Raw genomic sequence first — 15,472 nt, 5'->3', positions numbered from 1 at the left:
TGTGTGTTCTAGGCGGCCCCTCCCCATGTATATATAGGTGGGAGAGGGAGGGGAGCAGCAAGGGGGCGCCCCAGGTAGGAGGAATCCTACTTGGGCGCCTCCCCAATTCGGCCTCTCCCCTTCCATAAGATCCGGAGGGGGAAGGAAGGAGGAGGGAGGAGGGAAGGAAGGGGGAGGCTGAATCCCTCCCCTTCCTTCTCTCTTCCCCGCTTTCCTTCTCCTCTGGTTCGGCCCATATGGGGGGTGCAGCAGCCCCTACTGGCTGCTAGCTGCGTTTCCCCTCTTGGCCCATTAGTCCCATATATTTTGCCGGGGGTGCCCGAAACCCCTTCCGGTGACCCGATATGTACCCGCTACACTCCGGAACACTTCCGGTGTCCGAATACTATCGTCCTATATATCAATCTTTACCTCTCGACCATTTCGAGACTCCTCGTCATGTCCGTGATCTCATCCGGGACTCCGAACAACATTCGGTCACCAAATCGCATAACTCATAAAAATATTAAATCGTCATTGAACGTTAAGCGTGCGGACCCTACGGGTTCGAGAACTATGTACACATGACCGAGACACTTCTCCGGTCAATAACCAACAGCGGAACCTGGATGCTCATATTGGCTCCTACATATTCTACGAAGATCTTTATCGGTCGAACCGTAATGACAACATACGTTATTCCCTTTCTCATCGGTATGTTACTTGCCCGAGATTCGATTGTCGGTATCTTCATACCTAGTTCAATCTCGTTACCGGCAAGTCTCTTTACTCGTTTCGTAATACATCATCCCGTAACTAACTCATTAGTCACTTTGCTTGCAAGGCTTCTTATGATGTGCATTACAGAGAGGGCCCAGAGATACCTCCCCGATACTCGGAGTGATAAATCCTAATCTCAATCTATGCCAACCCAACAAACACCTTCGGAGATACCTGTAAAGCATCTTTATAATCACTCAGTTACGTTGTGACGTTTGATAGCGCACAAGGTATTCCTCTGGTATCCGGGAGTTGCATAATCTCATAGTCGAAAGAATATGTATTTGACATGAAGAAAACAATAGCAATAAAATTGAACTATCATAATGCTAAGCTAACGAATGGGTCTTGTCCATCACATCATTCTCCTAATGATGTGATCCCATTATCAAATGACAACTCAGTCCATGGTCAGGAAACCTTAACCATCTTTGATCAACGAGCTAGTCAAGTAGAGGCTCACTAGGGGCACAGTGTTTGTCTATGTATTCACACATGTACTTAGGTTCCCGATCAATACAATTCTAGCATGAATAATAAACCTTTATCATGAATAAGGAACTATAAAATAACAACTTTATTATTGCCTCTAGGGCATATGTCCTTCAGGAAAGACTCCCATGTGATTAGGTTCCTCCTTGTCCCATCGGCGTCGCCGGTCTGCCCCACCTCCGATGGCCTTTGGGCCGCGGAGGTGTGGAGGACCTTCCCAAATCCCACCCCCACACCAACGGGAGGGACCTCGCTCTCATTTCTGTTAGGTTCCTCGTCTTGGTTTGGGCTATGTGGGGCGGCGATGTCCCTCATTAGGAGTAATGACTCTCACGTTCAATACCCGTCCTGGTGCGTATAGCGTCGTCGGAGGACGTGTGGAGGTGTGACTCCATCAGCTCTCGCGGGATTCGATTGGTGCTAGTCTACGATGTATCTATTTGGATCTAGTCTTCATTCAACTTCGTTCGTCTGTTTATAGGTTTGGTCCTTTCAATCCACGACTCTCTTCATTGGCGATGGCCTTAGCATGACGACTTTCAAACTTTCTACTACAACCAGGTTCACCTGTCTCCGGTGAGGGAGGGGCGATGACGGCGACACATGTTGGACTTGCTCTAGTAATTGCAGTCGTTGTTAGGTGGTCAATGGACCTGGTTGTAACTTTTGTTACATCATGTGTTTTCTGTACTGTCATGATTGATTATGAATTGGTCGAAAATTTCTCTAAGAATGAATTTCCTCTGACTCGAAAGCGATAATAAATTATGATTGTTTTATTTGCTTCCCTGTGGTACATTCTCCGTCCCCAAATAGATGATGTATAATCCGATTTCAAAAGTCAATGCTTGCGGCGCCTCCTCGTCCAAGTCGTCGACCTTGCTTGGAGCAACCACCACACTCGGGTCTTCTTGGCCACGGTTTTCTTGCTCATCACGGCGGCAGATGGGGTCTGGTGTGCGACAGCTTTGGGAGAGGGGAGAGAGTGGGAGGACAGGGTTTGGGGGAGCCATAGTAGGCTTCTCGGACGGCACGCCGCCATGAATACGGGTAGGCGGCGGGTCAGTGAGAGCAGTTTGAATGTAGATGGTTCTAGAGCCGGATAACATTTCTGGGGTGGGACCTGGTTGTTGAACGTGAACATGGTGGACATCCAGACTTCCCCAGACTGTCGCTCCCAATTTAAGGCGGTCCGAGGGATTTTGAACGCCCAGACCAGTCCTACCTGATTTGGCGAGCCGTGTTAGATGGCTAAACGTGTCTGGACCATCCAAATGGGCAGCCTTGTTAACATGCAACCAAAGGCCAAATAATGACTAGATATACTCTTTGCTAGCAGGTATCGCCGCTCGGGAAATTGACATTTGCTTACGGGCTCTAACATCTCATGTGTTCTGCGAAGCAAGCTAGTACTCCGGTCGTCAGGACAATGAATAGCCTCATAACCAGTACAGTTGGACTAGGGCATCGGGTTAGGAAGGTTGTGTACTTGCCTTCTTGCTTAGTGGGCGACATGTTTTTCGCCATTTATCCTTATCACAAAGTTACATCTCTTTCCTTGCAATTAATAGTTGAACGAGCACGCAAAGTATTGGTGTACTCTTACGCTATTCAAGTATATGACAAGTGAATTTTCAATAATGGACGAAAATATCACTTTCATTATCTCCAATACTCTTACGCTATTCGAGTACAAGTTATTTTGACCCGTGGAAACAAAGAGCACTAATTCTATCCTAAATGGTTGGCCGCCATAACACAGTCACCATGCAAGAAATATCACAAGATATTAAGGAGATGGACCGTTGCCGTTGGTCCCAAACGTGGCTTGATAGCAGCATAATACGACCAGTTTCAAAGCTTGTTCCACGTGGAAAACATCTCTAATTGCGCATATGTCGTCGTCCAAGGAAACCACTTGGCCAACCAAATGGCACTTGACATCACAAAACACACCTCTCGCTTCAGCAAACGGTGGTTGGTAAGAAATACTTATTCATGTCGATAGGCGAAATATACATAAATTGTGCCAGTAACCGAAAGCATTTTTTGTTGTTTGGATTTGCTAATTCTCATTTAAGTGAGATGGGAGCTAGTCACAACTCTTTTTTCTTTCGCAAAGCACATGCCTACATGGTTTTTTACGCATACATTCAGGCCATACATCCAACGATGTGCACCCGGCCGGCCAAAAGCGCAAGTTGTAGGGTGGAATTTACCTCTCACTCGAAAGCGACCATAAATTAAAGATTGTTTTATTTTCTCGACGATAAAGCACATGGTGGCATCAGCTGGCCTGTTTCCACTGAGAACGAGAATGAAATGCGTGGACAGTAAAATCCACCCACCCAAAACGACGTGTACCAATCGGTGATAGGCACCGAGGCCATGCATCTCGATTCTCGAAACAGAAATGATGTACAGCTGGAAGTCAGAGTCACAAGTCACCAGGGTCCCACCCACAGCCATAGGCGAAGAGAAATATCTTGGTGCGCTCACACGTCATCCTCATCGTCGTCGACCTCCCCCGCACTTTCTCGGCGCACGTTTTGCTGCAGGGTTCACGGGCCCCGGCCCTTGCCGACCGCCCACGACGTCGCTGTCCGACCGTCCTTGGCCCGGCAAAGCCCGCTCGAAACCCACTCCACAGGCGCGCCTCGTGTTAATGTTTGCTGCTCTATAAAACACGAGAGGCGCCGGTCGGCCACCAAGCAAGATCACTTTTCCGTGCACTTTTTTTTACCTCGGAGCCACACAGACTCTCACCACATCCCAGGAACCAGAGCAGCAAGCCTTGTGGAGCTCGGCTCGAGCATGGACACCAAGCATGCGGATTCGTTCGACGAGCGCGACGTCGTCGTCGACGCCGGCTGCGTCCGCGCCGTGCTCGGGGAGCTGGTCCTCACCTTCCTCTTCGTCTTCACCGGAGTCGCCGCCGCCATGGCCGCCGGTATGCACCCGCGCTCTGCTCACCTCTCCCTTAATCCTCCAACTGTTAGTCGGCCTGGTTCGTCGCGGGTCAAGAATCTCCGGCGGCTCCCGCTCCGGCGGTCCGGCCACAGCTTGCTCTGGTGATTCCGTCGTCTGGGTAGTGGGATTAGGAAGGCCGGACGAGGCAGAGGGCCGGCGTGAACGATTGGCTGGTTGCCTGGATCCACGGGGACTCGAGCTTCTTGCAGATGAACTGCTGGCTGGCTTCAGGGCCCCATCTTTTTTTATCAATTTTCTTTTCCGGCGATGCTACCTACAAACGACACGTGTTCTCCTCCTCCATTCGATTCGCTTCTCGACCATGTGACACGCCGTGAGGTGAGGGAGCAGTGGTACTCATGATTGATCGATTGATTTGCAGGGGTGCCGGAGCTGCAAGGCGCGGCTATGCCGATGGCGACGTTGGCCGGGGTTGCCCTCGCGCAGGCGCTGGCGGCGGGGGTGCTGGTGACGGCGGGCTTCCACGTGTCGGGCGGGCACCTCAACCCGGCGGTGACGGTGGCGCTGCTGGCGCGCGGGCACATCACGGCGTTCAGGGCCGTGCTGTACGTGGCGGCCCAGCTGCTGGCCTCCTCCCTCGCCTGCATCCTCCTCCGCTACCTCTCCGGCGGCCAGGTACGAGCCTACCCCTGCCAATTTTACAGCCATACCTATGTTTCTGCCCGCCCTGGTAATTGGATTGTCCTTTGAAAAGGGGAACATCCAAATCACACTACTCATCAGACAAATAAATCACACTAATTTTTGAAACACTGTGAGAAGGACACGTATAGTACACAGGTGTACTATTTGTTTTCAATTATTAATTGTTTGCCGTGACCAGTGAATCGTTCCCAAATCTAAACATTCTCCAAATTTGAAATTATTGATGCAGGCTACTCCGGTTCCGGTCCACACCCTAGGCGCAGGCATAGGCCCCATGCAAGGGCTGGTCATGGAGGTCATCCTCACCTTCTCCCTCCTCTTCGTCGTGTACGCGACCATCATCGACCCGCGGACCACGGTGCCCGGCTACGGTCCGATGCTCACCGGCCTCATCGTCGGTGCCAACACAATTGCCGGCGGCAACTTCTCCGGCGCTTCCATGAACCCAGCTAGGTCCTTCGGGCCCGCGTTGGCCACTGGGGTGTGGACCAACCACTGGGTCTACTGGGTCGGCCCGCTGGTCGGCGGCCCCCTCGCCGGGTTCGTCTATGAAACGGTGTTCATGGTGACGAAGACGCATGAGCCTCTACTTGGTTGGGACTTTTAGAAAAGCAGGTTGCTCGCATACTTGCATTTATATTTTGCGATGTATACCAGTGTGTATAAGGCAATCGATGTTGCTGATAGATTTTCAGGCAATGTGAATCTAGCTAGGTGTTGAAATGGTTTGTAGGGAGCAGCGACTAAAGTGGCTGTTTTTTTTGGTTGTTAAAAGCTTTGATTAAAAGGCTAATAATCAGCCGTGTAAATATATTTGTTTGGAAGACGTGAATTTCAACCCATTAGAGGTGTGATTTTTCTTTAGTTCTATTAGAGGTGTGATTGGTGTTGCGAATCAGGGACAAACCTTTTGTGATATACTTGCATTTACATTTTGCGATATATATGTATGTGTAAGGCAATCGATGTTGCTGATAGATTTTTTCGGCGGAGTATTTCTAGCTAGGGTGTCGAAATGGTTTGTAGGGAGCGACTGTAATAGCTGTTGTGGGGGGGGGGGGGGGGGGGGGGTGTTCAAAGCTTTGATTAAAAGGCTAATATTCAGCCGTGTGAGTACATTTGTTCGGAAGACATATATTTGAACCATTCGAGGTGTAATTGACGTTGCGAAGCAAGGGACAAAACTTCTGATTGTAGCGCCTAAAAGAACCTCTAGCAGAGTTGCCACTTTGCCCGATCAGCATAATAAGCATAATAACCATTGATATGGTGATTTCGGCCAAAAATGCCACTCTAGCAGAGTCGACATCCAACTGGAGTTGTCATAATGTTTGGATCCCATGTGCCTCCATATTTGGAGGTTGGGCGAGGTGGTATAGTGTGTCTTTCATCCACCCAAATATTGGCGTCACAAACATTTCAGGATGTGCACTCCCTTCCGTCGCCGCCTTCGTTTAGTGCTACCTCCAACACCTGGACCACTGTGATTCGTCCTCGTACGCCTCCGTTGAACCATTCCGGGACCTCTAATGCTTCGCCGCAACCCCATGGCTTCTTCCCACTGTCCGGCTGCGCTAGCCCTGCCCTTGCATGACCTCAAGATAAATTTTGCCAACTCTTTCTTTTAGATTTAGTTTAGCAGCTCATATATTCATGTAGATAATTCATATTATGTAGATGGATCCGATGGTGGAGTTAATGTGTTGTCATGATTCGTCGTTCGATTCGAGCTCTGATTTCGGGAATGAACTGATGGACAATGAAGAATACACGATAATATTGATGATTGCTCAATGGATAGCATCAACCGAAAGGAAGAGGAAGCATTCGAGGTTGCAGGTTGGTCGTGCAACGGTTCGCTAGAATAGGTACGTTGGGAAAGAGTGGCTCTTGCTCCACTAGTACATGCAAGGTTGCACCTTCCCGCCATACATGTTTCGGAGACGCTTCTGCATGACTGAACAATAGTTCCGTAGAATTATTGAGAGCATGCACATCATCGGTTCTTTCTTCCAACAATAGAGACATGTCGTTGGTCTTCTGCAATTTCCCCCTTTTCAAAAGGTGACTGCGGCACTTCAGATGCATGCATATGGCTCTCTTGTAGATTCATGGATGGCACTCTTCTAGACAAAGGTCATCCTCACCTTCTCCCTCCTCTTCGTCGTGTACGCGACCATCATCGACCCGCGGACCACGGTGCCTGGCTACGGTCCGATGCTCACCCGCCTCATTGTCGTGCCAACACAATTGCCGGTGGCAACTTCTCCGGCGCTTCCATGAACCCCGCCCGGTCCTTCGGGCCCGCGTTGGCCACGGGAGTGTGGACCAACCACTGGATCTACTGGGTCGGCCCGTTGGTTGGTGGCCCCCTTGCCGGGTTCGTCTACGAGATGGTGTTCATGGTGAAGAAGACGCATGAGCCTCTACTTGGTTGGGACTTTTAGAAAAGCAGGTTGCTCGCATACTTGCATTTATATTTTGCGATGTATACCAGTGTGTATAAGGCAATCGATGTTGCTAGTAGATTTTTCAGGCAAGTGATTCTAACTAGGGTGTCGAAATGGTTTGTAGGGAGGTACTACAATGGCTGTTTTTTGGGAGGGGGGGGGGGGGTAAAAGCTTTGATTAAAAGGCTAATAATCAGCTGTGTAAATATATTTGTTTGGAAGACGTGAATTTCAGCCCATTGGAGGCGTAATTTTTTTTAGTTCTATTAGAGGTGTAATTGGTGCTGCAAATCATGGACAAACCTTTTGCAATGTACTTGCATTTACATTTTTGCAATATATACCTATGTGTCTGAGTATATTTGTTCGGAAGACATAGATTTCAACCATTCGAAGTGTAATAGATGTTGCGAAGCAAGGGACAAAACTTTTGATTTGAGCGCCTAAAATAACCTCTAGCAGAGTTGCCACTTCATCCCAATAGGCATAATAACCATCGATTTGGCAATTTCGGCCGAAAAGACCACTCTAGCAGAGTCGTCATAATGTTTGGATCCCACTAGCCTCCATATTTGGAGGTTGGGGATGTGGTATAGTGTGTCTTTCGTCCACCCAAAGATATTGGCGCCACAGACATTTCAGGACGTGCACTCCCTCCCGTCGCCGCTGTTTAGTGCTACCTCCGACATCGGGACCATTCCTGGACCTCCACTAGTAGAAAAAGGGCCATTTGTCCCGGTTCGTAAGGGCCTTCTGTCCCGGTTTTGGAACCGGGACTAAAAGGTCGTTACTAATGCCCTAGGCCTTTAGTCCCGGTTCTTACACGAACCGGGACAGATGGGCCTCCACGTGGCCGCTGCGGCGAGCCCAGGCAAGAGGGCCTTTAGTCCCTTTTGGTGGCACCAACCGGGACCAAAAGGCATCCACGCGTCAGCAGGAGCTGAGGTTTTTGTTTTTTTCTGAAAGGGGGTGGTTTAGGGGGTAATCTAGGGTGTGTAAGCTAGCTAAAAGAGAGAAGTGTCCTCTCTTCTTTCCGTGCTTGGTTTACCAACGCTACTGCTATGCTTAAACATGGCTTAGATTAAAGTGAAGGCAACATGTGGTGCATGTCGAAAGTAATATTAATCCTAACTTGATCAAGTTTGGATTAGTACTACTTTCGACATCCACCTTATGCTTGTTGCCTTCACTCTTCATGCCCGCATCATGCATCATCGTAATAATAAGTCCTACTAATCATCATCATACAACTTCTACTCGTTATTAATAACAAGTCATACGATCATCATCCTGATAGTCATCGAACCAACCCTACTTAATTGTTCTAGGCACATGATCATCAGTATTAGGTAGGACCTAAATACCCTCTTTAAGGTAAAATAGCATAAAACAATATAGACCATGACTCTCCATTATGGAGAATGGAGATCATCCTGTCTCCAATTCTTGCGCTTTGCTTCCTTTTGCTTCCAAGAACCTCCTTACGACTGTCCATACATTTTTTCCATTTTTTGATTTTCATGTCTCCACTTCTTTTAGAAATCCGGTATGGACAGTTGAGATTCGTAGGATGACCTGGCCGTATGTTCAAAACATCAAGGCGACCATGCTCATACATCAGATGAGGCACACAATCATTCGGGATTATCTGTTGAAAAACATAGTAATAACTTCGTAGTTAGCAATGATGTACTAGTTTTAGAAGTATGCAAAAGATGCAAGGATGTCGTAATAGTAAAAAATCTTACCAGGGTATCTCCCTGAAAGTTACTGTTGTTCAACACGTGCACTAGTGGCACGTATTGACCATAATGTTGAGGAGTTTGATTGTAGATATTGTAATTCTCAAGATCAGTACAAAATGCGATCAGATGATTTTTCTCCTGATAAGTTAATTCGCAGTCATTGGTGTAGTGGGTTTGTCTACCATCTTCCGCACATTCTTTGAAGAATGAAAATAAGCTGTCAACTATTTTGAAATAAACAATATAAATTAGTTAATAACTATGTTTGAGAAACTCACATAGCGGTAGAATTGAAGGCGTATCAACAAAGACCCAAATGTCCAAATTGTTTTGCTCGATTTCAGGATCACCAAGATCCATGGTGACAAGCATATTCTCATGAAAACCATACATCTTGCAAAGTGCTTCCCATTTTTTGCAACCAAAATGGGTTACGCTCTCAGAATTGTACATTTTTACTTCGAAATCCATACCATGATGGGTCCTTAGGTGAATTTTCTTTGTTTCCATGCTTTCATGGTCTTCAAAACCCATCCTCTCCAAGACATAGCGTCTTGCATAGCATGGGATAAGCTAGTCGAATTGTAAAAGATGAAAAGTACACGTTGAAATATATAGTTGAAGTTGTGCTTAATTACGAAAAAAAACACTTGTCGTCGTCGCGTACCGTTTCAACATCGAAGGTCTCCTCGAGCTTAATGCTGAAGCGTCGATCTTCGTCCAGCTCAATGAACCTGTCGCACAAACCTCGGTCGTCGTGGCACCAGTCGCACTCCGCCAGGAGACTTTCGTCGTCCGAGTACGACATTTCCTATGTTCATAATTCAAATATTAAACTTGTACAATTAAATATATGTACTAAAAACCTAAATTAGATCATTATTATTCATCACGGGTTGACTATCGGTCTGTCGAGTCTTTTCTTGAAAACACTCAGCTCACGTGGTGTACATATTCGACCGTCGGTGATGGTAGCTCCTCCTTTCATCCCCGAGTGCATTACACCAAGTTGTCCAGCACACGGGAATGAAGGAGAAGCTACCCCCACGACAACAGTCGGGATTCTTCGTCCTCTCATATATATATATATGGTGGAGACTCTCCCTCACTGATTCCTCTCTGACATTGCGACCGTCGGTGATGGTAGCTCCTCCTTTCGTTCCCGAGTGCATTACACCAAATTGTGTAGCACACGGGAACGAAGGAGAAGCTACCCCCATGACAACAGTCGAGATTCTTCGTCCTCTCATATATGGTGGACACTCGACAGACTTAAAGTCAACCCAAAGTATCGTTTAATTATCTTTCCAAAAAAGGACGTATCGTCCTCTCATATTGACATGGACTTTTGGATGGTCTCACCTCGAGGTCGGAGGGGGGTCGGTGACGGGGACGACGGCGGGGATGGTTTATGTTCAGATCATTACAGACTGTTCTGCTTCTGACAGATTCTATTTTCATTGCATAGTTTGCTTGTTTTCTAGTTTCTGTGGCTTATATTCCTCAATATAAATTATAAAAATGATATGGTATAGTAGGCATTGTGTGAGAACAATTATGAACCTTGTCTTTGACAGTACCAAAGTAAATGGTTTGCTCTTTATCATACTAACCTATCTCCCGAAGTTACGTTAAGTTTTGTGTGATTGAAGTTTTCAAGCTTTGGGTGAGATACCGATATGAGGAGAATAAGGAGTGGAAAGATCTTAAGCTTGGGGATGCCCAAGGCACCCCAAGGTAATATTCAAGGAAGACTCAAGCGCCTAAGCTTGGGGATGCCCCGGAAGGCACCCCCTCTTTCGTCTTCAAAACTATCGGTATACCTTACTCGGAGCTATATTTTTATTCGTCACATGATATGTGTTTTGCTTGGAGCATATTTTCAATTTTACTTGCTGTTTGAATAAAATCATTGGATCTGAATTATTGAATGAAAAAGAATCCTCCCATGGCTAGTAAATTATTTGACTACTCAGTATTCTTCACTCATATCTTCTGCAGTAGTTTGTCATTTGCTCATGTGCTTCATGTATATCCTATGTGTAAATGGTTGAATAAATTGAATGTCATAAATCTTAATTTATATATGTTTCGTATGCTTATAACATGGGGAGTAATGACTTCACACGTAATAAGTATATGTAGTAAACTTATTGAAAGTTAGCAAACGTAGAATTGGTCACTTGAACAATTCATGAAAGAATATTGAAGGGAGAGGGGTTTCACATATAAATATACTATCTTGGACATCTTTAATGATTGGGAGCACTCATTAAAATATGACATGCTAAAGAGTTGATGTTGGAAAGGAAGACAACGTAATGGGTTATGTTTTCGTATATCTGAAATAAAGTATATTGTCATGGATCATCCAACATGTTGAGCTTGCCTTTCCCCCTCATGCTAGCCAAATTCTTTGAACCAAGTAGAGATACTACTTGTGCTTCCAAATACCCTTAAAACCAGTTTTGCCATGAGAGTCCACCATATCTACCTATGGATCGAGTAAGATCCTTCAAGTAAGTTGTCATCGGTGCAAGCAATAAAAATTGCACTCTAAATATGTATGATTGATTGGTGTGGAGGAAATAAGCTTTATACGATCTTGTGATGTGGAAGAAATAAAAGCGACGGACTGCATAATAAAGGTCCATATCACAAGTGGCAATATAAAGTGACGTTCTTTCGCATTAAGATTTTGTGCATCCAACCCTGAAAGCGCATGGCAACCTCTGTTTCCCTCTACGAAGGGCCTATCTTTTACTTTTATCTTCTACCTTATGCAAGAGTCTTGGTGATCTTCACCTTTCCTTTTTACATTTTATCCTTTGGCAAGTACAGGATGTTGGAAGGATCCTGATATATATATCTAATTGGATGTAAGTTAGCATGAGCTATTATTGTTGACGTTACCCTTGAGGTAAAATGTTGGGAGGCGAAACTATAAGCCCCTATCTTTCTTTGTGTCTGATTAAAACTCCATAACCACAAGTATTGCGTGAGTGTTAGCAATTGTGAAAGACTAAATGATAGTTGAGGGACTCCGTGTCGCGCAAGCGTGAGGGACTCCCGCTGTAGGGTGTTGCAATACGTTCATGATTCGCTTATAGTGGGTTGGTGAGTGACTGAAACACAAACCCGAGTAAGAGGGATTGTTGCGTATGGGAATAAAGAGGACATGATGCTTTAATGCTATGGTTGGGTTTTACCTTAATGATCTTTAGTAGTTGCGGATGCTTGCTAGAGTTCCAATCATAAGTGCATATGATCCAAGTAGAGAAAGTATGTTAGCTTATGCCTCTCCCTCATATGAAACTGCAATAGTGATTACCGGTCTGGTTAATAATTGCCTAGGACAATTCCGCACACCGATCCATCATTATTCCACACTCGCTATTTATATTATTTACTAATATATTCTAACTTTATGATAACAGAAGCTACTTTTATATTTTAGCTCTCCGATATCATACAAAGTTATCCTCTTCATACCCACAACGTAGTTTTATTTCTCGTTTCTAGTTGGAAGCAAACGTTCGGTGTACGTAGAGTCGTATCAGTGGCAGATAGGGCTTGAGAGAATATTGATCTTACCTTTAGCTCCTTGTGGGTTCGACACTCCATACTTATCACTTCCACCTTTGGAAATTGCTACGATGATTCCCTGCACTTGGGGATCATCAAGCTCTTTTCTGGCACCGTTGCCGGGGAGCAATAGCGTAGGGTTGATATTCTCGTGTGTGCTTGTTTGATTTCTTCACTAAGTAGATTTTGTTTTTCCTTTTTGTTTCTGTTTAGTTGTGGGTGAAACATACAATTTTTTTTAAAAGAATGAAAATACAAAAAAAATTACTTGCCTTTCATGCCTAAAAAGTTTTTCAAAAAGAGAAGTGATTGGAAAGTTATGCATTGAAGAAGTGAGGGTCGACCTTGAGCACTTGTGTTCATGCTCACGGAAACAATGTAGAATTTTTCATGGAAGTTTCTCTGTAAATAATTATCCCCTTGTATATATTCATTGTATTATAAAAATAATTAGGATGATTAGATTGCTTGTTTAGTATGTGCAGAACAAAAACAGAAACTTTGGCTGTAGTGCGTGAATTTACATTTTTTACTGGAAAGTAAAATGGGTCTGAAACCTTTTGCACATTACTTCTGTACAAATTGTTCAAATTCTCAAATTTAGTTCATAATTTTAGGAGTTACAGAAGTTTTCCAAACTTCCAGATTACTACAGACTGTTCTGTTTTTAACAGATTCTGTTTTTCGTGTGTTGTTTGCTTATTTTGATGAATCTATGGCTAATAAAATAATTTATAAACCATAGAGAAGTTGGAATACAGTAGGTTTAACACCAATATAAATAAAGAATTAGTTCATTACAGTACCTAAAGGTAGTGATTTGCTTTATTACACTAACGGATCTCACAAAGTTTTTGTGGATGAAGTGTCCGAAGGTCGAAGAGCTACCGATGTGAGAAGAATAAAGAGAGGCAAGAGTTCAAGCTTGGGGATGCCCAAGGCACCCCAAGTAAATATTTCAAAGGATACTCAAGCATCTAAGCTTGGGGATGCCCCGGTTGGCATCCCATCTTTCTTCTTCAACAAGTATTGGTATACCTCGGTTTTTGTTTTGTTCACATGATTTGTGTCCTTTGTGTTTTTCTTTTTCTTTAAGAACCATGCTAGCATGAGATATACCTTCATTGATTTATAGAATACTTCATGTGCTTCACTTATATCTTTTAAGAATGATCTTATAGAATTGTTCTTTGTGCTTCACTTAAATCTTTTGAGTATGGTTTTATAGAATTCTTCGTGCGCTTCACTTATACATTTTGAGCTTGGTTAGTCTATATTAATTGTAGAATTCTCCATGAACTTCACTTATATCCTTTGGAGTATGAATAATACTATCATTTAAAGTGGATTTGGAAGAGTGTCAACTTTAGCTAGTAATGATTCCACTATTTCGGAAGAGGTTCCAATTGAGTATGAGAACAAAGTTGCTATCCATGATGCTACTGAAAATTATTATGAGGGAGGAATACATGCTTGTAGGAGTTGTAATAATATCAAAGTTTCCTCTCTATGTGCTTAAAGTCTTGAAGTTATACTTGTTTTGCATTCCTATGCTAGTTGATTCTTGTTCCTATAAGTTGTGTGCTCACAAAATCCCTAGGCATAGGAAGTGGTTTAGATTTAAATGTGCTAGTCATATTCTTCAACATGCTCTCTTTATGTTTCAACTCTTATCTTTTATGTGAGCATCATTGAAATCATCATGCCTAGCTAAAAGGCATTAAAGAAAAGCGCTTGTTGGGAGACAACCCAATATTTACCCTTACTGTTTTTGTGTGTTTACATGATTAAGCTACTGTATTAATCATGTTTTATAGCTTTTGTTTCAATAAAGTGCCAAGTAAGACCTTTGGGAAGACTTGGGAGAAAAGTCAATGTGATCTTGCTGTAAAAAACCGAAACTTTGCGCTCACGAGATTAGCTGTCATTTTTTTTACAGAAGAGTGCTTTTGAGTTGATTCTTTTTTCAGAAGATAAATAGACAAATTCCTCACGTCCACCAATTTATTTCATAATTTTTGGAGTAGCAGAAGTATGGTTTATGTTCAGATCATTACAGACTGTTCTGTTTCTGACAGATTCTGTTTTCATTGCATAGTTTGCTTGTTTTCTAGTTTCTATGGCTTATATTCCTCAATATAAATTGTAGAAATGATATGGTACAGTAGGCATTTTGTGAGAACAATTATGAACCTTGTCTTTGACAGTACCAAAGTAAATGGTTTGCTCTTTATCATACTAACCTATCTCACGAAGTTACGTTAAGTTTTGTGTGATTGAAGTTTTCAAGCTTTGGGTGAGATACCGATATGAGGAGAATAAGGAGTGGAAAGACCCTAAGCTTGGGGATGCCCAAGGCACCCCAAGGTAATATTCAAGGAAGACTCAAGCGCCTAAGCTTGGGGATGCCCCGGAAGGCACCCCCTCTCCCGTCTTCAAAACTATCGGTATACCTTACTCGGAGCTATATTTTTATTAGTCACATGATATGTGTTTTGCTTGGAGCATATTTTAAATTTTACTTGCTGTTTGAATGAAATCATTGGATCTGAATTATTGAATGAAAAAGAATCCTCCCATGGCTATTAAATTATTTGACTACTCAGTATTCTTCACTCATATCTTTTGCAGTAGTTTGTCATTTGCTCATGTGCTTCATGTATATCCTATGAGTAAATGGTTGAATAAATTGAATGTCATAAATCTGAATTTATATATGTTTCGTATCCTTATAACATGGGGAGTAATGACTTCACACATAATAAGTATAGGTAGTAAACTTATTGAAAGTTAGCAAACGTAGAA

General features: G+C 44.0%; 1 protein-coding gene across 1 annotated transcript; it reads left to right on the top strand.

Annotated features, from left to right (window-relative positions):
• Positions 1 to 3,951: 3,951 nt before the first annotated feature.
• LOC123099023 (probable aquaporin TIP4-1) lies at positions 3,952 to 5,751 on the top strand. The gene is made up of 3 exons (XM_044521132.1): positions 3,952 to 4,201; positions 4,604 to 4,857; positions 5,117 to 5,751. The coding sequence occupies exons 1-3, from the start codon at positions 4,066 to 4,068 to the stop codon at positions 5,492 to 5,494; spliced, it is 768 nt and encodes a 255-aa protein (XP_044377067.1). The 5' UTR covers positions 3,952 to 4,065; the 3' UTR covers positions 5,495 to 5,751.
• The last annotated feature ends 9,721 nt before the right edge of the window (positions 5,752 to 15,472 follow it).

The sequence above is a fragment of the Triticum aestivum genome, chromosome 4D (genome assembly GCF_018294505.1).
Source record: "Triticum aestivum cultivar Chinese Spring chromosome 4D, IWGSC CS RefSeq v2.1, whole genome shotgun sequence".
In the NCBI taxonomy this organism is placed as follows: domain Eukaryota; kingdom Viridiplantae; phylum Streptophyta; class Magnoliopsida; order Poales; family Poaceae; genus Triticum; species Triticum aestivum.
The sequence above is the reverse complement of the archived record's forward strand: the minus strand, read 5'-3'. Positions and strand labels throughout refer to the sequence as shown.